The sequence below is a fragment of the Asterias rubens genome, chromosome 4 (assembly GCF_902459465.1).
Source record: "Asterias rubens chromosome 4, eAstRub1.3, whole genome shotgun sequence".
NCBI lineage: Eukaryota > Metazoa > Echinodermata > Asteroidea > Forcipulatida > Asteriidae > Asterias > Asterias rubens.
Genome location: NC_047065.1, coordinates 16,342,426 through 16,368,998, shown reverse-complemented (window position 1 = coordinate 16,368,998; position 26,573 = coordinate 16,342,426). Strand labels below are relative to the sequence as shown.

At 39.3% G+C, this 26,573-nt stretch overlaps 2 protein-coding genes across 2 annotated transcripts; one reads left to right on the top strand and one right to left on the bottom strand.

Annotated features, from left to right (window-relative positions):
- Positions 1-205: 205 nt before the first annotated feature.
- Positions 206-16,879, bottom strand: LOC117288999 (negative elongation factor D-like). Its single transcript, XM_033769884.1, has 15 exons — positions 16,683-16,879; positions 12,209-12,372; positions 11,606-11,715; positions 10,789-10,898; positions 9,941-10,048; positions 9,333-9,485; positions 8,743-8,873; positions 7,888-8,008; positions 6,818-6,997; positions 6,099-6,238; positions 5,139-5,253; positions 4,278-4,373; positions 2,821-2,961; positions 1,972-2,101; positions 206-1,248 (listed from the first exon to the last, which is right to left on the bottom strand). The coding sequence occupies exons 1-15, from the start codon at positions 16,722-16,724 to the stop codon at positions 1,214-1,216; spliced, it is 1,776 nt and encodes a 591-aa protein (XP_033625775.1). The 5' UTR covers positions 16,725-16,879; the 3' UTR covers positions 206-1,213.
- Positions 16,880-16,965: 86 nt separating this feature from the next.
- LOC117289000 (small nuclear ribonucleoprotein-associated protein B'-like) lies at positions 16,966-24,634 on the top strand. Its single transcript, XM_033769885.1, has 6 exons — positions 16,966-17,072; positions 18,950-19,213; positions 20,250-20,421; positions 20,874-20,933; positions 21,644-21,760; positions 22,318-24,634. The coding sequence occupies exons 1-6, from the start codon at positions 17,070-17,072 to the stop codon at positions 22,356-22,358; spliced, it is 657 nt and encodes a 218-aa protein (XP_033625776.1). The 5' UTR covers positions 16,966-17,069; the 3' UTR covers positions 22,359-24,634.
- The last annotated feature ends 1,939 nt before the right edge of the window (positions 24,635-26,573 follow it).

The following is a 26,573-nucleotide window of genomic DNA, read 5'->3' as shown; positions in this document are numbered from 1 at the left end:
TTAAAAGCACACAGTGCTGAAATTTACAAGTTTGTACAGCTCACTGAAACTTCCTGGCCTGGTTACTCAGAAGGCCAGAACGGCCCTTTCTTGGCAAAACAACACATTTTGTTTCCTTTTTTGTTATGCAAGTTGCCAGACTAAAGGCCTGAAGGCATCTTCAAGGTGTGGGCTACAATTATTTTTTGCCAGAGGCCGTTGCCACCTGCTCCTGGGGCTGAACGAGGTTACCCCTTTTACAGTCCATATGAATGTAGGCTTGGGTATCATCAGTCCAAAGCCTGGCCGATAGAGCAGAGAGCACTACCTCCCACACTTTAACTATCAAGTGTCACGACCGGGATTCAAACCCACACTCTGCCCACACTCTGCTGATCAAACACCAGAGCTTGAATCCGGTGCTCTTAACCGCTCGGCCATGACACGCCACTTACTCAAAAAAATACATTTTGCAAAAAGTAAGTACAGAGATAAGCTGTTTTGCCCATAGGACGAAAGTGTAAAAAGAGGCTCAGATAGGACATGTTATATTCAAATCCGTATACCATGTTTTTGAAACTTTGGAAAGGAAAGTTGACAAACTTTTTGAATCCATTCAACTTTATGGGTTGTGTGTGATGGCACAACGGTACACACAGAACATTCTGACAAGACCTTATTTTAAAGATTGACATAGTTTATCGATCACACAAAATCAACATGGATGATATTAAAAGGTCAGGCAGTAGGAGGGTTTATGTGTGCAGCCGATTCGGCCGCATGTTAAAATTCAGCATTCCGTATGCTCAGTCCTGTATATCATTACCAGCATCAAAAACTGGTGTGTGGTTTAACCATTGACCTCATTTATTTCACATAGAGATACGCAGTCAAATTTATTGCCAACTTGACAACAGTGACTATTTGGGCACTAAGTCACTGCACGTTTATCATATCATTGTATCCAATGGAATCAATGGATCTAGCGGCAGGGACCTGTCTTTAACCTTGCGGATACAGACAGGGGCCCAGTCTAACCCATTGGGAACTAGTTCAGTTGGTCTAAAGTTCACATAGAGGGCGTTGTTCACTTGGTCCAAAGTTGACGTAGAGGGCGTGTACAGCAGAGACAGGACAGCGATCAATCCCAGCATTTCTTCTGCTCCTGATGTCATCAACAACTGAATCAGAATCAACCACCGCTCTGACTGTCTGCTGCCCTCTTGTGTCCACATCAAGTCATCGTAATGAAGTTTGTCTTGCAGTGAACTGTGGATAGAAAAGGAAACACACAAATAAATTATTAAGATTCAGTAAGTTTATGCGCTACTTAGGATTACCTGTAGGTGGCATGGTTGGCATGTGCGTACAGCGCTCGCCTCTCACCAAGGTGACCCCGGTTTGATTCCTGGCCAGGGCCATATGTGAGTTGAGTTGTGCGTTGGTTCTCTGCTGTGCCACGACGGTTTTCCAGACCATCTGGTTTTACAGCCTCGGGAAAAATCAAACATTTTCAATCTTGGCTGTGCTCCGTGTTTACAATGGGTTGATGTGGCTGGCAGCCAACGGCGCCCTTACATGCCTGCTTCTCGAACACGTTGTACCTGTTCCTTCGCAATTCAGCTCTTAGCTGCAAGTAAGGATGATTATCCCCCTCGAATATTATTATTATTATTATTATTACTACATATATCATACCTTTACACTAGCACTTGATTTTCCTTTTATTTACTTGCAATGTCTTATTGTATTTCTCTATAAATAAAGGTGGCTGTAGAAATATTTTGGTTAGTGTGCCCTCGATAGTTGAACATGAAATTCATGAAATTGAACCTCAAATTTTATTTGCTGGAATCCTAAATTCACTCTAAAAAAGCTACACCTAAAACAAAAAGGCTAGATAGACAGCAACCCATCCCCCCTGCAAGCAACAGACACATTTTCTTCCTCTGACCATTACTAGGTCCTTTACTTCATCTTCATCTTTCTTACCAATGAAATTAGAGACTGGATCTTTGCCCTCTTCGTTCCTCAACGTCCCTGTGATGTCCTGGTTCTCTATGATGGGTGAAAACAGATGAACAAACTCTGATGTGTAGGGTGGTGCAATCATGTCCAAAACCTAACAACAAAAGGTTGAGAGAGAAAGAGAGAGATGATGAACAATGCACCAGAAGTAGGCCTGGACGACTCGACTAGTCGCAACATCGACACAAGTCACAACAAATTTTTAATTCTAAGATGCATTACAGCATATTGTTTGTCGGAGGCGCAATAAAGAAAAACTTGTGCTGAAAGGATTGTTTTAGTGATGTCTGATTATGTTGGGTAATTAAATTTTGTTGTCGTGAATAGTCGTGAGCGCTAAAAATGGTTCACAAAGCAGATAGCTCTTACTATTTTTGTAGTAGCCGTGGCGGCACGATTCACCGAGTAGTGCGGCTTGACTAAGTACTCATTAGTCATTTTTTTTTTACCCATAAACACTGATGCTTGTTAGCACTGTAAACTTTCCCAAGCTCTGTTAAAAAAATCACATGCATTTAACTCGGCAGCTAGAGACAGCCCAGAGACTGCCCAGTAGCTAGAGACAGTTAGTATCCTATTGACCCCTTGCAAGCACATCACACCCGGTGACTGTGCCAGGCTCACCATCTTGGTGGTCAATAGGTTTTCGTGTAAACGCTGCATCACCTAAAATACGCACTTCACTTAATAACACACAGAGTGACATCGCCCACCAGTATGGCGCATCCAAGATTATTCTGATGATGAGGTCATATGAATTGAGTCAATATTTGTATTTTTTTTAGTAATAAGCATGCGATGGTTGGGGCTTACCTCCGTTACAAAATGGCGGATGAGAGACATATCTGTATCTAGTTGGTCGACACATTTGGCAATGTACTGGACGACAGGAACCACAAAGCCTTTACTGAGTAAATGAACCATCCGATCTAAAATAGTCTTTTTCAACTCCATCTGTGCACAGTGTCATCAAATAATTATAACAATGTTAATTTTTAAAGGCACTGGACAATTTTAGCAAATACTTGAAACTTATATAATAATAATAAATCTTAGAAAGCGCTGGTATCTAATTAACGGTAGGCTTGACTGAAGAGGTAAGTTTTGAGATTGGAATTAAATGAAGACAGGACTCCATTAGTACTATAGAGTGCTATAGACTGTATCGAATAACCTCTTTATTGCTATGAAAGTAGCCATCTTGTAGGACAGACGGTATGTGTGTCTTAACGCATACATCAATGTAGCACGCATCATGCAGCGCTCCCGGTTTGATTTCTATGACACATGCACGCACACATGCACGCTTTAATACAGATGCCATGTTGTAGGGCAGGTATTTGAATATTTGATGTAGGGCAGGTATTTGAATATTTGATGTAGGGCAGGTATTTGAATATTTGATGTAGGGCAGGTATTTGAATATTTGATGTAGGGCAGGTATTTGAATATTTGATGAAGGGCAGGTATTTGAATATTTGTTGTAGGGCAGGTATTTGAATATTTGTTGTAGGGCAGGTATTTGAATATTTGTTGTAGGGCAGGTATTTGAATATTTGATGTAGGGCAGGTATTTGAATATTTGATGTAGGGCAGGTATTTGAATATTTGATGTAGGGCAGGTATTTGAATATTTGATGTAGGGCAGGTATTTGAATATTTGATGAAGGGCAGGTATTTGAATATTTGTTGTAGGGCAGGTATTTGAATATTTGTTGTAGGGCAGGTATTTGAATATTTGTTGTAGGGCAGGTATTTGAATATTTGATGTAGGGCAGGTATTTGAATATTTGTTGTAGGGCAGGTATTTGAATATTTGTTGTAGGGCAGGTATTTGAATATTTGTTGTAGGGCAGGTATTTGAATATTTGATGTAGGGCAGGTATTTGAATATTCAATACAGTCTATTAAAGCCATTGGACACTTTCGGAACAGAAAAACAATTAAAAGTTCACAGATTTACAAATAATTTTACAGGGTTTACAGAAGGTAGCGGTGAAAGACTTTTCTTGAAATATTATTCCATGAAATGCTTTACTCTTTGAGAAAACATTAAAGCAACATAAATTCTCGATATCGAGAATTAAGGATTTGTTTTAAACACATGTCATGACACGGCGAAACGTGCGGAATTAAGGGTGGGTTTTCCCGTTATTTTTTCCCGACTACGATGACCGATTGAGCCTAAATTTTCACAGTTTTGTTATTTCATATATAAGTTGTGATACACGAAGTGTGGGCCTTGGACAATACTGTTTACCGAAGTTTACCTGAACGAGTACATCAAGCTGTGGGTAGGGGTCTTCAAATAATCGCTTCAATAGATCCAAGACCTTACCATGGATGAGTGGGTGGCAGTTCACTACCTGTGGGCAAAGTCAAACATAAATTAACACATATTTTATCTCAACTTTGGACTACACTGTCTTTTTAAAATTTTATTTGGTTACACATCTAACAGCAAAATTACAGCCAATAACAAAATGAATAGGAAACGAGAAGAAATTACACCTGTGTCCTTAAAGGCACTGTACACTATTGGTAATTACTCAAAATAATTGTTAGCATAAAACACTTACTTGGTAACGAACAATGGAGAGCTGTTGGTGGTATAAAACATTGAAGTAATGTAGTTTTTGAGAAAGAAGTAATTTCTCACTAAAATAATCAAATTGAATTGGAGAAGCTGAGGTCTTGAATTCAAGCATCTGGAAGCACACATCTTGTGCGACAAGAGTGTTTTTTTCCCGTTATTCTCTCGCAACTACGATGACCGATTGAGGTTTGTTGTTTTATGTGAGAGGACTGGTCTTTGACAATTAACAAAGGTGTCCAGCGTCTTTAATGTAAAGCAATTTTTCTAGTTTTACAGAGATATCAATTCCAGAGTTCCCCACCACTGTACTCCATGGATGACCTTAAAGATTACAAATCTTTTCAAATTGGTTTCTTCTTATCCAACTGTCTGTCCAGTTCATACTGGTTCATACTTCCTGCAAATGCGAATGTGATAAGAATTTTGATGGCACAAATTCGTACGGTATAGTTCCAGTTGTGCTCAACTAACTCCTACGAAATATTCGCTGTGAAAATGACGGCAAAATTCGCTTCCCATTCTCTTGGGCACTCACCTCATCCAGCACAATGAGGTGCAGGGGTGTGTGATCTGTGATGCGCTGGAAATACGCAGGATCTGTGACCGTCTTGTCTACCCAGTATAGAACACCAAGAGCAACCACTGGATACCTGTTAACCATTAGAAATATACACAGAGTTAGAAGCAAAACATCTCAAAACAGCTCTCCATTACTCGTTACCAAGTAAGTTTTTATGCAAACAATTATTTTGAGTAATTACCAATAGTGTCCAGTGCCATTTAAAGGGAGGTATACCTTTGGTAATTACTGCACACGCAAACTTACTTGGTAAGGTGGTTTTAGAGAGAGCAATTTAAAAACATTTTAATCTGAGAAACATTTCTGCGTGAAACATTTCTCAGATTGTGTATTGCATTTATCGATACAAGCAAGGGCTGGGGGAGTTTGCGATGGACTGGCATCCTGTCCAGGGGGAATAGAAATATTCTCAGTCGTTTAATTCCAATGAAACAAGATATAAACACCGACCTAATGAGCCATATTGGCTCTGGACAAACTTTACTTTAATAATATAATATCAAAGTCTTATATAGCGCACGTATCTACCAAACAAGGTATTCAAGGCGCTGAGTATATCGACGAACTTTCAGAAAGGTAGGTTATTGAAGTGATAAACTATTAGACCCAAATATGTAACACCTTATAAGGGCTTACACTGTACTACAGCGCACTCAGCAGCAACTGCCAGGAACACCGGGGCAAACTCCTTCTCTTTTTGATAAGTGCACTGGGTTCTTTTACATGCATTACACAACACATGGGACCAACGGCTTTACGTCCCATCCGAACGACGAAGCAATGGTTAAGTGTCTTGCTTAAGGACACAAGTGTCACGGCTGGGGGTTTGAACCCACACTCTGCTGATCAGAGGTTGAATTCCATGCTCTTAACCGCTTGGCCGCGACACTTCCAGACATTATGCAAGTTTCATACCTGACACATTGGTAGAATGCAGTAAGTTCAGCAGTCAGTTCGGATCCCACCTTCTGGTCATTACTGCAGATACTGTGGGCCTTCTCAATCGCTTGGGAAGTCGACTTTAACTCGTCCTTATTCAACGAACTCCGCTTTTCCTAAAAAAGGGAAAATATTTATAGACTTGGGTGCACACTTATTAGGCACAAGGAACAACTAATATCGATGGAACCTTAAAACTGGAGACCATCCAGATGTCATCTCAAAAATGAGGTTGAAGAAAAACCTTTATGTCAAATGTATATTCATAATACCATTTTGTAAAAAGCAAAGCAGGGCCTACAGGCTAAATCTATATGCTAAGCATAACTATATCTACATTAATCCAACCTTGTCCCCATGGAAACTCCTTACTTGGACCCTGATTGGACAACGACTTTACAATATTTGAATATGAGGTTCAGCCAGCCGCCGGCAACCAACAATGTACAAACAAGCTATTAAATCTGGTACCATACTACGAGATTATAACGAAGATGTGAATTTTGAAAAGTAGCCAGACTCTTTGAATTTGCATACGTATCCAAAAATTGTGGTCAGCAAATGATCAAATACTAAAGTGAGAGAGCGGTCAACCTTGTAACCGCTCGCAAACCCACGGGACGAGGTTGAAATTAAGCATTACCATGAACCTTAGAAAAAGAAATTGCTGAAAATGTCCCTTTGCTGGGCAGTACCTTTTTGTATATCTCATGGACACTAGCGGAGTACGCCAAGAGGTATGTGTATTTGTGTCTGTGCTCTGAGTTGACCACAGCTCCTGGTTTGAACAATGTCCGAAGGAATAGATCCAGTAGCTGGGGGATTCTAATCAACTCCACCGGGGGTGGGTCCGGGGCACTGTAGAACTTATACAGCTGTGGGAAAAATATGAGTGTTCAATCAATCAATCAATCAATCAATCAATCCATCAATCACATTTACATTTTAATTTGTTAAAAGTAAACGTACTAGAAATATAGGTAAAATTTATAAATTTCGAAAAAAATATTTTATAAGTGTTTCTCTTTGTGCTAGCGCCTCCCCTTGGGAATCTTAATCGTGGATACATGCACTATATCAGACTTCAGTATGATTATTATTCAGAGCCAACAGTCCTAAAAAAAAAAAATTTACTTCTTTTTTTCCACACCATGCAAAACTTCAAACATCACTTCTAACTGAAAAATAGATAAGTTGCAATAGACACCATCTTTACGGGCAAATTGCATTTTGGCTTGCAGGCACACCATGCGTCCATTTACTATCGCAGCCACGCTGTTGACTAACCAATCAGGCAACAAATTTTGTACAATGCGCTCAAGCTGCACGCAGTTCTCGCACAAAACGCATGGCTGTGTGTTCCGAATTGCCCGTAAAGATGGCCAATTTACGTCAGACACACAAGGCCTGAAGGCCACTTCAAGGTGTGGGCTACAATTGTTTTTTCCAGAGGCCGTTGCCACCTACTCCTAGGGCTGAAACAGGGTTACCCCTGGCCTTTTACAGTCCATACCGATGTAGGCTTGGGTATCATCAGTCCGAAGCCTAGCCAGGAGAGCAGAAAGCACTACCTCCCCATTTTTATGTAGCAAGTGTCACGACCGGGATTCAAACCCCCACCCCGCTGATCAAACACCAGAGCTTGAATCCGGTGCTCTTAACTGCTCAGCGATAACACGCCACAATTAAAGAAACACGGCCACGGTGGTACCTTTCCACTGATAAAAATGTTGATAAAATCAAGTCAAAGGTTGTCCTGTCTTACCACAGTAATGTCTGCTGTATTGAGAGCTTCTCTGCTGATCATTGAGAGTAATGCTTGACATGCTTTGGGGTATGCTGCAGCACTACTCAATGCAAGACTTATCTGTGTTACACCTTCACCCCTACAACATGATGGCAAACCAATGATACCAGTTAGCAATTCATTTTAGCATGGCTGTGAAATGTAGCAATGTTTGACAAGATTTTGCAAGAGAACTTGGACCGAACCGGCTCTTTTCAGAGCAAATTTCAGAGCCAACACTCACCCTAGGAGATTTACACATGGTTGTACCCGCAAGTTCAAGATTTATTTATAGTTTCTTCTTATTTCTCCACACCATTCAAAGCTTCAAACAATACTTAGAACTTGGTCAGTAGAACAAAAGTCACGTTCCTTTCACGCGAGGTACATTTTGTCAAATTTTTCAACCATGCTAAAATTCTCTCGTGTTAAAGGGGCTTAAGCAATCAAATTTTGTTAAAGTTGTACCAAGTCATTTTCCCTTCTGGGCCAAATTTCATGGCTCTGCTAACCGCCAAATTCTGCACTTACGATCACTATCCTCTGCTTGCTGCTAAGCGTAGAAATTTCTGTGCTAGGTGTGGAATGCCTAGTAAGGTAAAGTACCAATGCGCACAAGCTGAAATTCCCCGCTAACCCTTGAAATTCCGCAAACCCATTACGGCCATTACGGTAAGCAGGGCCATTACGTTAAACAGAGCCATTACGGTAAGCAGGGCCATGAAACTGGGCTCAGTTGCATTACTTGATAAAATATAAAATAGGAATGAAATATTTCATGTTGAAAACATATTTATTATGGCCCGGCTAAAATAAAAAGAGAAAAATTCCTACTTGTTCTTGCCAGCGTTCTGCACTTCTTGATACAATCTTCGGATGATAGATCCACCATCTTTGTCTTTGGCTAGGAGATGCATCAGCATCTGTGCATACAGGTAGGTGTGCTCACCGTGACAAACCATCTTCTGTAACGTCACCAAAGTTAGCGGTAGTTAATAGCGGTAATAAGGAATACAAATAATAAGGGAATAAAAGGGTGGCGACGAGTTCTTCAACAGCCGTTTACAACCGGCAGGAGAGGTTGATAGTATACATTGTGAGAAACAGCTCCATCTGAAGTATGTAGTTTTTGAGGAAAAGCAATTTTCCACAAATTTTATTTCAATACCTCAGATTTAGAATTTGAGGTCTCGAAATCAAGCATCTAAGAGCGCACAACTTCGTGTGACAAGGATGGTTTTTTCTTTCATATTTATCTTGCAACTTTGACAAACAACTGAGCTCAAACTTCCACAGGTTTGTTATTTTATCATATGTTGAGATACACCAAGTGAAAAGACTTGTCTTTGACAGTTACCAATAGTGTCCAGTGTCTTTAAAAACTGGAATATCAGATTTCTGTTGTAAAGGGTTGAATTACATACACTGAACTCAGGAAGGTGTTTGATGACTGCGTCTTCACCCCCTTCCAGCAGTTTGTTGATCGTCGTCTGCAGCACCTTGGTGAAGACTTCAATCTCATGGCAAGCAGTGGACACGTTACCAATCTCTCCCTGGTACCCCGCATCGGAGATTAACTGACAAAGGATAACAACAGCAGGTTAAAAGACTACTTATAGGGAAACATCCAAAAGCATGCTGATGTTTTTCAAACTTTTTTTGGCAAAGCTAGAATAAATTTATATTCAACATCATCAAAGCATACTTCATAGCCCCTCCAAAAAATATCCACGAAAATCTAACGGTACATAAAAAAACATCATTGTCAAATTCTGCTTTCTCAACAGGTTAGTTTGATATAATTATTAATTGAAAAAAAATATTGTCGTACAACGAAGTTGAAGACACATCTTTTTGTTAAATAACTTGTATTTTTTGCATTTTGTAGTTCATTCTGTATTTTTTGCATTAAATTTTTTTTAAATATTCCTGGTTTCACTCTTTCCCTTTTCAAAAGTGCTTTGAGACTTACTTGTAATTTTGCGCTATAAAAAAAAAAATTCATTATTTCTTTTAATTATAGCTAGCTTACCTTGATGGTAAAGTTAAGCATAAGACAGTCAGGATGAGCCTCGGCAAGCTTGTAGAATAAAGACCTCCATGTTCGATGCTGAATCATTATCTCTAACCAAGCCGGTGTCTGCTCAGAAAACAAAAAACAGGAGAAAACATAGCAACATGTTTGCAAACTATGTTGATAATACACTCTGAACCCTTAATGCCTGCACTTTAAAGCGTTTGGGTACTTTTTTTCTACGACATAAAACACAAACGGCCACCGATTTACATTAAACTTACGCGGTTTAAAGATAATGGTAATAATAATAATAACAAAATAATAATTAGACTTGTAATAGGCACATATCCACCCTGCTGGGTGTTCAAAGCACAGCAAAAACAATAACAAAACAAAACAAAGAAAAACAGACGCAACAAAATTAGTCCTTGACAACCTGTGACATAAGATAAGTTTGGAGAAGAGATTTGAATTTTGTGGTACAAAGACAAAATCTAAGATTAAGTGGTAGAGAGTTCCAGATGTATGGCGCAGCTGAAGAAAACTAAATGTCACCCCAGGAGTGTCGAGACTTGGTAAAAGGCTTCCCTTAAAATATTACTTACTGAGGAGCTGTAGCTTTTGAGAAATAAGTAAAACAATGTCAAGGGTTCGATTCCCTACCGAGTGATTTGCATGTGGATTTTTTCACAGAATTTAGGACAATACTGAGTATAAATTGCTATGCATTGCGGGTAAAAAAATAATGTTCTTTATCCTCGATGCAAAACTAATATCTATTAATTTTCTATGGTTACTACAATGCTATCAACATCGTTTCTCCATCTTGCTTTGTTTTTCAGAGACTTCCTGGTAAAACATACCCCTCCTTCCTCGCTGAAGATAGAGTCGGCTTTCTTGGGATCAAAATGCTTGATGAGGATGGCCTTAAGATGGTCCTCTACCCTCTGCTGAACCTCAGTGGGATTTACTCCTAGAAAACAACAAATATACACAAATAGTCATGAGGAAATTGGAGTTTCGTTTGACACAAAATAATAGCAAAGTTCGCACAAGGACAATCATTGACTCTAGTTTGACTAATATTGCCCAAACTCTGTCGAGTCAAAGATAGTTGGACACCGCAGGTCGACTATTTGGAACCAACCTACCGGGCACGGTCCTATTAGCAGTTACCAAAAGCCGTTTTCATAGCTCAGTGCAAAGTGGACCAGTTATAACAAAATGTTAACGTGCTTTAAGTTGAAAGTCGTGTTGGTGACATGACTACAGTCAGCTTGAATCAGCTACAGTCATCTTCAAGCTGATGCTCATTGTCCACTTAACGGCAAGGCTCCCCACTATTTCTCAGAACTACCTCAAGTTTACACTCCGTCAAGGAATCTTCGATCCAGTTCCACGGCTCCGACAAATCACTGCATGTCAATGGTCTCCACGCACTGAGTGTGGAGGTCATAAATATTCATTGATGCAAAAACCAAGCCCAACATAGGTGTGCCGAATTATCTACGAGCGCTCCATGCAAGGAGAATATATGACTCATGACAGCCATTGTGATGCACTCTCTATTTTGAGTTCTATGGCTCCATCTAAACAAACAGATCACACTTACACCTCTTCTCTAGCAGAATTGATTTTAAGTATGTTCTAATTTTGTATCTGGCACCTAGACTACAATACCTGTGAATATCAGCCATTCAGCGAAAAGGTTGACAGTCTGTGCAACAGCGGTGTAATTTTCAGAAAGCAGCAGTACAACCTGCTCAGGTGTCCCTCCTGATTGGAAATACCTGGAAAACGAAAAAAAAAAAAGAGAAGTAGGATTTGAAACTTTTAGTATAACTAAGAGGCGTTTGCGGTAACACCATGTGAATATCTCTTACTTCTGTAAAGACGTTGGTTTTGAAAAGAAATGTTAACCAATGGTTCTTTTCAGAACCAACACTCCTCAAAAACTGAGAAGCATAATATTACAGGGTGTGCATTGACCATTGCTTAAAGTAACAATATAACAGTTCACAGATTTTCACACAACTTACAATGGTATGAAGATGGCCATGGTAACTCAAAATCAAAATTGTTGATTTTTTACATACGTGAACTAAGCGTCCTACAAGAGCCAAAAAAGCGCTCACAAGTTTTTAACATAAAGTAGGGAGCCAATCAGCATGGTTTCTTTGTCCACCCCTACCAGGGATAAGTGACAAGAAACATTGATACAGAGCGCTGCTCATGGTAGCAAGGCTGTAACATGTCATTCAACAAAACAAAAAGAGATAATACCTCTTCAAGTCCTTGAATACGCCGGACTCCATGATGTAATCTGTGCTGGCAAACGCTTTGAGGCATTCTCGCTGAATAACTTCATCGTCTTTGGTCTCGTCTTCCTTGTAAGGATCCGGCACCTCCTCAGGTTCTTCCTCCTCTGCATCGTCTTGATCAACATCCTAGTCAATATCACAAGATAATCAATAATCAATATCACAAGATAATCAATATTCAATATCGCAAGAAAGTCGATAATCACCATACAAGATTATCAATAATGATTGGATTTCTAACTATCAACATCCTAATCAATAACACAAGATTATCAACAATCAATGTTGCAAGATAATCAATAATGAGTGCACAGTGGTTTAAGACCCAGACATCAGGTCCGATTTTTTTTTCTGAGATAACTACATATCTTTGGTGACTTGAACAAGAAGAACTAATTTGTTGAAGAATTTTTATTTTTTTGAAATTTATGACCCTGGTTTTTTAAGGATTTGTAATTCGTATATTGTGACATACGTTTATATTCAGCAAAAATCACAAACCCTTATGTTAAAAAAAATACCAGGGTAGGCATATACAAATTGTTTGAGAAAACAAATATTGTTTTTAAATTACCTGTATAAGTGACCTTTCGCACTGTAGAAAATTAAATACAGACCGAAGTTTTGATGATACGGCAAAAATGCTTTGAAATCTTCGACTAAAATGTCAAAAAATGCTACTTATAAAAAAAAATACCGCCACACATCTTTAAAATAAGCCATTAAGGGCCTGGACGGAATGCTAAAAATATGTAATAGATTAGTAAAGTAACCATTCGTTGTGGCTAGAAATTCACGGTAAATTAGCGAAAATGAGTTTTTATTCCTGAAAATGAGAATTTTCAAAAAAGCAATTGTTTACATCGCAAAATTAAGGAAAATAAACAAAAATCAAATCGTTGGATATTTTCCCAATCGGGCACCAACGGCCAACATATTTTTTGTATTTGTTTCCATAAAATGATAGAGTGACTACTTAGCTTTGAAAATAAAATAGCGCCGAAATCCCGCAAGATCGCCTTCACTCCCAAAAACTAAGTTTTCAGAACGCTGTTTTTAACCAAAAACATCGTGTACATTAACATTACACACGGAAGATATAGCGCCCTCTGTTGACTTCAAAACCACATCATAAAAATTGTCACAATAATTCGTGAATCACGACACGGATCGATAAATTGTGGATTATTTTAATGGACAACCACGTTTTATCTACCTAAAGATGACATTGAGACATGCTTGAGATATTATAAAGGTATTTTTGACCGATTATGAAGGTATTTTGACCGATTATTGTACAGAAACTTGTCGATGTCGGGGTCACATAGGGTTTTAAACCACTGTGGAGTGGTCAATTTCTAAGGATAAATATCCTAATCAATTTCACAAGATAATCAATAATACGCATGTCACAGAGGTCAGGTCAGAAACTTATCTGACACAACCGTATTAACCAGCAACATCAATGCCTACCTCAGATGAGTTCAAGCGTAGAGTTTACAGGTCTTTGATGGATTTTGCAGCAGTTTTTTGTCACTCACTGATTTGTTTGGTTTTGGGTGAAAGCCTGTAGGAGTGAACTCGGGTGACACATACATGTCGTCATGAGCATTCACTATTTTATCTACCGGGTATATTTATTATATTCATATAAGATCAAGGACTATCATCATCATCACCTCATCACATCATGTTCTCATCCCATCCATCACCTCTCTTGTGAATGCATCCCTAACATCTGGTGTGGTACCTGAGTCTTTTAAATCAGCCATCATTTCACCTGTCCTCAAGAAGCCTGCCCGAGATCACAATAGCTTGAAAAATTATCGCCCTGTGAGCAATTTGCCTTTCTTGTCCAAGGTTTTGGAAAGAGTTGTTGCTAAGCAGTTGACAGACTACATGTGTAACCACAACCTTCATGAGCCCCTTCAGTCAGCCTACAAGCGTTTCCATAGCACTGAGACATCCCTTCTGCGGCTTCACAATGACATCCTTTGGGCGATGGAAAAACAGGGAATAACCATTCTTGTCCAGCTTGATCTCAGCGCCGCCTTCGATACAATCGACCAAAGCGTCCTTCTTCATCGGATGGAGAAGCTTCTTGGAGTCCATGACATCTCACTGAAGTGGTTCATGTCCTATCTGTCTAACAGATCACAGCAAGTCCAGATTAACCAAGAGTCTTCCTCACCTCAACAACTGAAATATGGTGTTCCCCAGGGATCTGTCCTAGGCCCACTTCTATTTCTAATCTACACCCTACCACTAGGAAATATCATCCGTAGACATGGCATTGATTTTCATATGTATGCTGCTGACACCCATATCTACACATCCATCTGTCCTACTACACCTGATGGCATTCTACTTGGGGTCTCCAGAATAGAAGATTGCATCACAGAGGTTCAGAACTGGATGTCATCTAATTTCCTTCGGCTCAATGCAGACAAAACAGAAGTATTGCTGTTTGGTTTCAGAGCTCAACTTTCCAAGTTCAACCTGCCATCCCTAAAGGTTGCTGGAGTTGATGTCTCTATCCAGACTAGTCCTGTCAGAAATCTTGGGGTCATGTTTGACTCTGGAATGACCATGTCTGCTCAGGTATCCAGTATTGTCAAGTCTGCCAACTTCCATCTGGTCAACATAGGTAGAGTGCGAAAGCTGCTGACTGTCGAGACCACAAAGTTAGCTGTGCACACACTAGTAACATCTAGACTGGACTACTAAAACAGTCTCTTGACTGGCATCAACAAGAACCTGGAAAGAAGGCTTCATAATGTTCAAAGGACTGCTGCAAGATTGATCCTAAGTATACGCAAATACGACTCCATCAGTCTTCATCTATTCAACCTACATTGGCTTCCCATCACTCAAAGAATCTCCTTCAAAGTTATGATCATGATGTATAAAGCGTACCATAAGCAAGCTCCTGGATATATCATGGACATGCTCGAGTTAAGATCTCAACAAAGACATCTTCGTTCAACTACCTCATGCTCCCTTTTTGTTGTGCCAAGAACTCGCTATTCTACTTTTGCAGAGAGATCATTCTCTGTATATGGCCCCAAAATGTGGAATAAGCTTCCTACACAGATCAGAAATGCCAGCTCACTTACCTTATTCAAGACACTCCTTAAAGCTCACCTGTTCCAGCAGGCTTACTAACCATTCAACTGTGCCTCAGCGCCTTAGAACAAACTCTTGATTTTGGCGCTCTACAAATGACCTTTGATTGATTGATTGATTGATCATCATCTTCCTATACTGTGCAGAAACCTCCTCTGGAGTATACTTGCACATTGGTTGAGATGCAAACTAACAGGTGCAGACATAAACTCAAGGCATAAAAAGATACGCATACTGTGCAAGTAAAAGCATTTAAGCATTTTGTGTAGGGGGGATGGATAACTAACTGAAGGTGATACCGTTCAGTCTGGTCTTGAAGACATCCAGAGTTGGTGACTCAGTAACTTGCTTGGGCAGTGAATTCCACAGGCGGATGGTGTCTGGGAAGAAGGAGCCTTTCAGTAAGTTTGTGCGGGTGTGGATGGAACAAGGAGTTTCATGTTATTTCCTCTGGTGGATGACTTGGCTGGGATTAGCTGGTTGTCGGGGATGTCAAGGAGTTTGTTGACGACCCGGTACATCATTGAAACTTTGGAGACACCAGACTACACCAGACAATGTCAAGTGTCAACAAAGCATTGCAGGGTCCAGTAACTCGGACCAGCTCGGACTATTATTGTACTACTACTACCTAGTACTACTAGTTAGTAGTTCACCTCCAATCTCCATGGTCATATGTAGTTGTGAATATTCAACCAATAAAAGGAGCTAATAATATTAAAATTAAACAATAAACTGCAATTTCATACTATAACTAATTTTAATATTACTAATAAACAAGTAATAATTTTGTAAAGATTACAACTTAAATTTTTGGCTTTCAAATTCAAGAATCCATGCCACATCCATCATCCATGACCATGTCTTGTCTTGTCTTGTCTTTACTGCACAAACCTCCGCCACTGGGCTATAAACGTGCCGTGCTGACCCTCATCATGCACGCATGGTCCTACTAAAAATTAACATTTGCAAGGAGGGACTTAAAATTATTATTAGCGTCAGGCAGGGGCTGATTTTCCCATTTGATTTTTTGATCTGGCTGGCTGGTCATATTTAAACTATCTGCAAAAAAAGCATTTTCCATACAGAAACTTTTCCAAATGCTGATACTTATCACATTTACTAGTAATACACATTAAATTAAAATTTACTTTCTCTTGTTGTAAATAAGAAATAAAGAACAACGCCCTCTACGGCAGTGCTAGTACAATACAACAATACAAAAGCAAAGAAATGAATGTCTTTCGTGTCTTTTCAGTTTTATTTTTAATTCTCTTCGTCTGTTTGTGGTTATTAATCTACTTTCTTACCGGGTGATCGTAGTCCCAATCTCCATAGTCATCCGGATCCATTTCAGCTAACTATATTGATGTTCTACAAGTTTTAAAAACGATAGAAGCCACAATATTCATTACATTTTAAAATCTCAAGAGCCGCCATGCCACAGCAAAATAAACTAACACAAGGGCGCCGCCATCTTTAATACATTGACCAATCCTGATAGGCTTTTCTTAACGAAGTGTCGCGACGGCTCAATGAAACCTTAACGTTCATTGGCTTAGATTGACCTTTGTGCTTGCGGCAACGTTTTACAAGCGATTCTCCAACAAGCAGATGTAGCGTCGCGTGCCTGCACGAGAGACTTGGCCAAGCTATTTTTTCTTTCCTGCTAATCCACCGTCATCCAAGCCTTCAAAATGGTAAGATATATCTGATTTGGTTCTTTATGAAACCGTAAAGCTTACTTTACATTTATTTTGTTACATGTATTCTCCCGGTATGATTTACAGGCTGCAGAAATATGGCCATAAAATGTGTTTTGATAAACTTTTTGTAATGGAGGTTTACACAGTTGGTAAAACGTCTAAATCGTTTCTCACTCATTACTGACATTTTATGTTTGTAGTAGCCCTCAAATTGGTGTTGAATGAATAATGAAATGTGTTAAAGGTCGTGCTTTTTTTGTACCAAGCTCAATATCATTCAATAAGCCCCCTTTTTTTAAAGCAGTAAATAAATAGTACTCTGTTCGGGTCGCACTAAATACCGGTCGCACTAAACACCTACAACTCACGACCCCTCACGACCCCTCATGACAACTCACGACAACAATTTTTAAATGCACCTTAACAAAAGATTTGAACATAAGTCAGCCGTGAAATATATGCACAAGAGTCATATGCATCTAAATCACTTTTAAACTGTTGAAAATTTTGTTCTTTTAACTGTAAAAAGGGTGTTTTTTTACCCTAAATTTAGTAGCAAACGCGGGTCGCACTAGTAAATACCGACAACTCACGACAGCTCACGACAACAATTTTTAAATGCACTTTAACAGAACATTTGAACATAAGTCAACCGGTAAATATATGCACAAGAGTCATATGCACCCAAATCACTTTCAAACTGTTGAAAAAATTGTATTTTTAAGTGTACAAAAAGTGTTTTTTACCCCGAATTTAGTAACGAACGGAAATATCCGCCATGTTGTCTTTCGACGTACTTGGACGATTCCATTACACCGCAGGGGTGATACAATATGCAAGATGATTATTTACCTTTTTAAAAATGTATTCATGGAGTTTAAAACAATATTATATTCAAGTTTCACCTTTTAACTTCGAATTCCAGAGTGGCGGCTTAGTTAATTCTAACAAGAAAGAAAAAATCAGCAGCTAAAACCAAAACGAAAAACTAAAACTCAGCCCTCAGAAATTACCTCGCCCCCTGCGGTGTAATAAAATGGTCCAGGAACGTTGAAAGACAAAATGGCGAATATTTCCGTTTGTTACTAAATTCGGGGTAAAAAACACCTTTTTTATAGTTAAAAATACAATTTTTTCAACAGTTTGAAAGTGATTTAGATGCATATGACTCTTGTGCACATAGTTATGATAATCAGAATCCGGTCGCACTAAATACCGACAACCATTAAATATATGCACAAGAGTCATATGCACCCAAATCACCTACAAACTGTTGAATAAATTGTATTTTCAACTGTAAAAAGTGTGTTTTTTTCCCCGAATTTAGAAACGAACGGGAATATTCGCCAAGTTGTTCAATAGCATTTGTTTGTTAATATTATTTAGCAATCAACAGTATATACTAACTAAGTTGTTATTGCACTATTTTGATGGCTTCCTTGGGCTTGGCTAGGCCCAGAATCAGATTGGCCTGCGCTGTCCAGCCAGTTCAGCCCCACGGAAGAGTATCATCTGTATCCTGCCACCACTCTTTTCATTTGTTATGTTTTTTTTTTTACAAAATAGTATACTGAGCGCAGTCATTTTTGAACAATTGATCCCAATTGATCCCTATCTTGCCAATCAATTCAAAATGTCATCAACCATCTGGGTTGTAATGTAGGCAGTGCGAGGTTGCGAACAATTCAACAGTTACAATTATGAGTATTGCGCATGCTAAAATAACGTTGCATAGTTGCCACGCTATATATTCGCAATTTAAACAGCCGTTGAATTGTGAACAGTTTGCTGTTTTCACTCGGGCAGAGTGCATTATAAGTAAATGACCGTCATGTTATCTTATGATTTATATTGGGTTTTTTTTATTACAGACGGTGGGCAAGAGCTCCAAGATGTTGCAGCACATCAACTTCCGGATGCGGATATCCCTTCAGGATGGCCGCACTTTCATCGGAACGTTCCTTGCCTTTGATAAACACATGAATCTGGTGCTCGGTGACTGTGAGGAGTTCAGGAAGATCAAACCGAAGAGTTCTAAGATGCCGGAGCGAGAGGAGAAGCGAGCGTTAGGCTTAGTACTCCTCAGGGGAGAGAATCTGGTGGCCATGACAGTGGAAGGTCCTCCAGTTACATCTGTAAGTTGGTTCACTTTATCTCTACACCCTTGTTAAGATTATAGGCCTGGAATTTCACAGAGGCAATGGCCTGTGTTGCTCTGGTCGTGGCCTATAAGTACCCCTTCAAAAAATTCCAATAAACTTGCGTCCTATGTATTTGGATACGGAACTGAACCCTTCCTAAGTTCTAAGATAAACTCAAGTTAGGAAGAATTTGGTGAAATCGACTGCTGGTTAGTGCTGGGTGAATAGTGAAATTTTGATATTCGGATACCGCTGGCCAACTATCCGAAATTATTCGGATAGTTTATTTTTGCCGCTAGAGGGCGCTATTAAAAAAAATAAAAAAAATTTAAAATATAAAAGTTTTAAAAAAATTGCCGCTAGAGGGCGCTGTTCGTTTGTGAATGATAGCTTGTGGGCGGATTGATATTCGTTTTAGACAGTGTCACTCGGTTCATTCATAAAAATAACCGGATCTAATTTAAAGATGGCGATTTGCTTTTTCTTTTGATCGTGACTGACTCTACGTGAAAGAAAACTTTTGTAATCTTTGAACAAATTACGTCAGAAATGTCATCGTTTTAACTCTTCACAGAGGTGAGCATAGTTAAATACATAATTTATGCTGTTTGATGCTATGTAGAAGTTTCATAAGGATTCAGACAAAACATTCCTATCAGTTGTCGCCCGACGTCTACGGATATTCGAATATTAAAGAATATCCGGTCATTTGGTTGTAATTACAGAACTATCCGGTTTATAAATAGGTATTCGCGCCCATTGCGGATATCCGGTTAAGAAAAAAAAGGCATTCGCGGTTACGGTTAGGAAAACCTATTCGCCATTAACCGGATATTCAAATAATTCGCCCAGGCCTGCTGCTGGTCTTGGCATTGGTGCCCCTTCAAAAGTTTCCCATAGACTTACAATTTTGTGCCCTTTACAGAATTGCCCTATGCAAAATGAAGATGGCCTTGCCCTTTCTAGTTAACCCTTCAGTCATTTCTGTGAGATAATTTAACATTTTTTGTTTTGTTTTGTATTATTCCAGGGACCCCGTGTTCCCTTGTCAGGTGTTGGCAGTGGTCCTGGTATGGGCCGTGCAGCAGGCAGGGGAGTACCTGCCCACGCAGCGTCGGCCGCAGCAGCACCGGCTGGACTTGCTGGACCAGTACGAGGCATCGGAGGACCATCACAACAGATCATGGCACCTGGGGGAATAGGTAGGAATCGACTTAGAGTTTTTATGCAACATGAGCCATCAAACCTGGGCCCAATTTTATTGAAGATGCTTAACAATTTTCTGCTGAGCAAAAGAGAGCAGAATGAATTGGTATAAATAATGAACAGTTGCAAGAGAATGATGAAAGAAAATACACCATCTTTGAACAAATTTGTGTGCTTTCAGTTGCATACAAAAAGGCTTCAGCTGAATAAATAACAGTCGTATAACTTTTGATTAAATATCTGAATTTGATCATGTAGAGGCTTGGTGATTTCTCTGGCAGAATTGTCTCGCTTGGCTATTTGAAGACTTTCCTTTGTTTAGTTTTGTGTTGAAATTGGCCACAGTAGTTTCAGGCCTCACATTTCTAGGAAGGGCAAGGGTAGTGATTTTAAGTAGTTTGAACAAAGATTTATTGTAATTCTTGTTCTTTCTTTGTTTTCCGTTCAGGCGGACCACCACAATTTAGCGGCCCTCCCGGCAGAGGGATGCCAGTAAGACCTCCAATGGGTAAGAAGCGTTCAAGATTTCTTTTGATTGAGTAATCTCATAGTAGGTGCGTTCCCTGAGATTTGTCAGGCTGGTAGTACAGCGCTGTGTTGCCCTTTGTCGGTAAAAAAATAAAAAATATTTGTCATGTATAAAATGTATTGACGTGCTTAAGGGGACACAATGGCGTTGTTTTTGATTGGTTGGACCCAAGGTATTAGCCAGGGAAAACAAAAATTTGCAGAAACTGCATCCCGAGGCAAGTGTTTTGTGTGTCGAGCATGGACAAGTCTGGTGGTCTTGTGGTTTTTCAATTGAATAATAAAACCACACTTTAATATTTTAAAAACAGTTTGCATGTTTAAGTTTTCTTTGTTCCTCGTCGACTAACAAACTCGTCCGATCCAAGGCAACATGTTCCTTTAACTGTTCTTGTCTTGTGTATACAAATTCTTGGACAGTAAAACATTTTGAGCAACAAGCCCTATGGTCTTAAAGATTTCCCTCAATTCGAGACCTGTACCCAATTTCATAGAGCTGCTTAAGCACAAAAATAAGCTAAGCATAAGAAGATTATGCTACCCAGAATAAGTTTACCAGGCAAAATACCATGTGACTAGTGCAATTTGTGACGGGTATCCTCCTAATTACTGCTAAAGTCTTTTTTTGCTTAAGCAGCTTCATGAAATTAGGCCCCGTTATCAATCTGATCATTTTATTTCCATGAACAGGTAGAGGAATGCCACCAGGTATGATGCCTCCCGGCATGAGACCAGGAATGCCTCCACTCATGGGAAGAGGCATGCCACCACCAGGAATGGGAATGCGACCACCAATGGGAATGAGAGGTAAGGTACTAGCAATGGGAAGTTAAAGTTGAGGTATCATGAATGGGAAAGTTATGTGAAGTTGAGGTACTATTCTACACACATTGACTGGCATATTTCCGTAACTAGTGTACGTCTATTCTCCCGATGGACTTCTAGTGACCAGAAGAGGGACCCATTTCCCGAGGCCCGAGGGAAATAGGCCCCTCTTCTGGTCACTCACAGGCCCGAGGGGAATAGACGTACACTAGTTACCGAATTATGCCGGTCAACATGTGTTTTAAAACACAGCTCGGTCTTAAATGTCAAGAGAGGGCGCTGCAACCAAGTATGAGACTAGTGGCCAGCGAGTACTATTCCTGCAAAACATGCGCGCGCTATCATATTATATTAGTTTGGTTAGGGAATTTAGATTTAGAGAAATGATATTAGTTGGATTTGGGAAATTAGGCTTGGGCTGAGAAGTTTGGGTGCTAGGAGAAGATAAGTTATGTGAAAAGGCTGCTTGTGTTCTTTGCTTTACGATAATAACTTATGGCTGTTTTTGTAATAATTATTTAATATTTCTTCTTATTCAGGACCTCCACCACCTGGCATGAGACCGCCCCCAAGAAATTAGCGACCTCTCTCAAACTGTCTTTGCGTCCAAGCATCTCCTTGCTGTCAAAATGGACTATGAACAAATACCAGCCAGCTCATAACCACGGTTTGACACTATCATCATTCAATCTGTGATGTGGGAGTATTGTTGAGAGTCTTAACACCATTGTACGCAGTGTGCACCCACAACTTGTGGTATTTAAGAGAAAGTGGACAACTGGAAGTCAAGGTCCTGTCCATGAATCAAAGAGATCTCCAGACACGGAACCAGTGTGGATGCCGGTTGATGTATACTTTGGAATTCTTGGAACTCTTTTATGTTAACTTCCAAGTTTAAGATGTTGTTAGTCTGACAGCTGAATGGACAAGTACCAATTTTTTATAAAAGGAAAAAAAAACAAGTAAAATATTGGTTTGTATATATTTTTTAACTTAGGTATAGCGAGGTTATCACTTATAAGGAGCAACATAAATTCCCATTTGTGTTTTAAGACATAACCTTCTTCGGGCCTCTTGAAAAAACACGGCACCCACAGTAATTGCTGTGGTGTTTTACCCGGGTCTGGTGCCCTTTGCAAGGTTCCTGTACAAATTCACATTTGCCTTATAGAGGTGCCCCTTACCAAAGGGAAATGTCTGTGCCCCTTAAAGAGCAAAGTTCAAGGCCTGATGGGGACAGCTGTCGACAGTTTGTTGAAGGCAGTGGGAATTGTTTTTCGCGGAGAAGAGATTGTACACTTTGATGAATGCAAGTCTTAAACAACGACATGTTTCTCAGCCAATTAAAAGGGGTATTTTGGCTGTGTGTAGAGTGGGGGGGGGGGGGAATTGACTATCATTGCTGTAACTGAACTGTCATGTCTGGTAGGGCTTTGACCTTGCTTTGTTGCCTGTAGCCACAGCCGCTGTGTAAGAAGCTAAACTCAAAAGCATTTTGACTTATGATTTTTGTTGCACACCTGTAGTCTTTGAACCTTTTGAAGGGTATTCCTAGCCACTAAGCTGGTGTTCTCATTTCTGTGTTTTGGACTTGATTATAAGATTTAGACCCAGTATAAAGCCTGGCTCATACTTCTTGTGAATGTAAATGTGAAACTAATTTTGACGCCACAAGTTTGCAACATATAGCTTGCAACAGGTGACTTGTACTCTAACCTGCAAAACATTCGCTGCAAAAAAGCCATGTGATGTCAAATTTTCTCGCATTCGCATTCTCAAGAAGTATGAACCGGGCTAAAGAGAGCCAGCTTTGTATTTAAATAACTGCAACCTACAACAATGTAAATACAGTGAGCCAAACACCTTTAGTTTAGTTCACTCGGCGAGTTCAGGCAAAACCAGTTTGAATTTTGTTGGAGTAGAATTCAAGGAGAAAGGAGGTTCAAAAAGGCCACTGAATTTATTTTGCGTTTTTCCATATATAATTTCATTCCAGAGGATGTTTTGCTTTGGTGTATTAACTCCTTAAAACATGTTTTACAAGTTAAATTTAATTTTCAATCATGTCTACATGTAGATATTTAAAAGCCAGAACTTAAGTTTGTATCTTGTTAACTATTTTTTAATTCCTATAAATATCTACACATTGTATCAGCTATTGACAAAAGTTCAACCGTACATGGAAGTGTGGCTGTGTTTGAATCAAATTACTTCAGCAACGAGAATATGGCCATTGGTTGGAATGATAAGGCTAAAGATGAAAGAATATGACTTGTTTGCATTGTAGATATAGCCACTGCTGGAGTCATTCATTCAGACATGGCCTGGGTTGATAAACAGTACTCCATTTGCACATTATAGACTGCCTATCCTCGTGTATTTTTAAATATTGAGGTGCATAGCTATTGTACATGTTAACCCCTAATGCTAAAGCAATTTATGTCAGAACACAATGCTCCCCAAAATGTTCACTGTGTTTGGGACTTGCTTCAACGTCTATACACCTTAATCATGCTGCCTCCATCTTGGTCATGTACCTTGTATCAAATAATGATGTTTATCATATTTTGACATTTTGCCAGTTATCTACTAAAAGAAAGGGCCCAATTTCATAAAGCTGTTAAGCAGAAAATGCTATTTAGAAGAGGGTGGGGGGACGACAGTTGCAACAATTTTATGCAACCAGTTTCTGTTAGAGCATGATTTGTATGTGCTTAGCAGTTTTGTATGCTTACAGGCTTTATGAAATTAGGCCCAGGTTGTTTAGCCGTCTAAGTTTGTTCCAACCAATTTTATTTCCATGTCGGATGCATTTAGTGTGAATTAATAATTATTCTGATACAGTGAATACCTCAAGGAATGGTTTCTTTCTTTGTTATTTATAATCCACATGTTAATTCCCTACCCCAGCGTAATAAGCTGTTCGCATGAACCTGCTTGCTAAGCCTATAGCAAGCAAGTTTATGCGAACATAGACCATCAGGCAGCAATTCACCATGAGGCGGTTGTGTAGACCAAATTCATGTGATGCGAAATGAGTAAAACGAACTAGGGTATCAGTATTGCTTTTATTTATTCGCCCATTGAGACAAGAAGACAAGAGAATTCTTTGACTCTGCCTAAGAACACCCAAGGGAGGGTCATACAGTTTTCTACCAACTCCTGGTTGTATTACTAGGTGTGAGCATGCATCTGCACAATGGTTGAAGTTCAATACAATCAATACATTTTATAGAGCGCTCTTGCAATAAACCAAACATTAGCTGGACTTTTTTCAATAGATGAGTTTTCAGAGCCAAAACTATAAAACAAAAGTGTAAAACTAAAACTCCTGAATAAATCTTTGTCTGTGCGTCATGTTTTTTTAGTAGATTGTAATGGGTTCCAGGGTCTGGTCTGACGGCCCATGGTGGGTTGAAAAGCCCCTCAAGCCCGGGGATTTTGGTGTTAGGGGGGTGAAAAATCATGCATGACGATATAAAAATAATGTTTGCGTAAAAGCATATTAGGCGCTCAGTAAATTTTCTTTTAGAACCTTCTTTGGGGTGGGGTGCTCCAGTCCCCTTGGAGTTACCGTTGCCTGGGGTTCTATTTTTTAACTTTTGAGGAGGCAATTATATTGGCTTAAACTTTAGTCATATTTGGCCTGACGGGATGCTTTGTATGGATTGGCAGCAAGCTGGTTTTGGGAGAATTGCTCATTTCCAGGGAGGGGGAGTTACTTTGTGGGGCAATTAGTAGAAAGTTTCAACAGCTGACATGCCAAAAATCGTAAATAATTTGAAATTATTCAGAGTCAAACTGCAATGTCAATGGGGGTTTCTTATCACAAAAAACTGAGAGATGGAAGGGCACGTGTTTCACTGCGAAATCAAAAGTTTTACACAAAAAAAACAGGGCGGTGGAAGTTTAGTGTGGTAAATCTCATCGCCTACAAATATAAATAGCGCCACCATTCGGTATCCCTAAATCACTGGACATAGTTTTGCGTTCTGGATAGCGCGATGTGTGAACAATTCTGGTTACAAAACGGAATACAAAAGAAGAAGTAATTGTTGGATGTTTTGACCATGGAGGAATACATGGAGGAATTTATTCCTCCATATTTTGACAAAGCACTCACCGCGTGTACGACTGCAATTGTTTTTCTGCACCTACAAAATTGCCACTGTCATAAGTGCTTTTCAAAGGGAATATTTGTTTCTTTCTAAATCGATTAAAAAAGGGGGACTCTACATTCGGGATTGTTTTTTTTAAGATGGCAGTTCTTATATGCAGGAAATAAATGCATGTATTATGTACCATAGAGTAATGATATGTACAGACTGTCCTGTTAGACACAACTTCCTCATCTGGGTTGACCCGTAGATGACCTCGCCAGGCGTAATTGTATCTTTATCACCTGTGCTTGCTCGTATAAAATGGCGATCGAATACCGGACAATGGTGTGTAGTGAAACATTGACTTATTTGAGCACAGCATTCATACCACAGACATAAATGAGGAAGACAATTTTAAGAATGCTACACTCACTGTTATCTCTTAAAAAGGCCTTTAAAAAAACCAAACAAATAGAAATCCAACAAATAGTTTGATAACAAAATCCAAAACCCCTCGATCCTTAAAAAAAAATATTAACGAAAGACTACTTCTTGAAAGGTTATGTACATGTATGTAAATCTATTTATATTATAAAACTCAATTAAAACTAAAACAATTATGACAACTTCCATGTGGAGGTAAACAAAACCTTTTTTGTATGATTTGACGTCGATCTTTTTTTGATATTTTATAA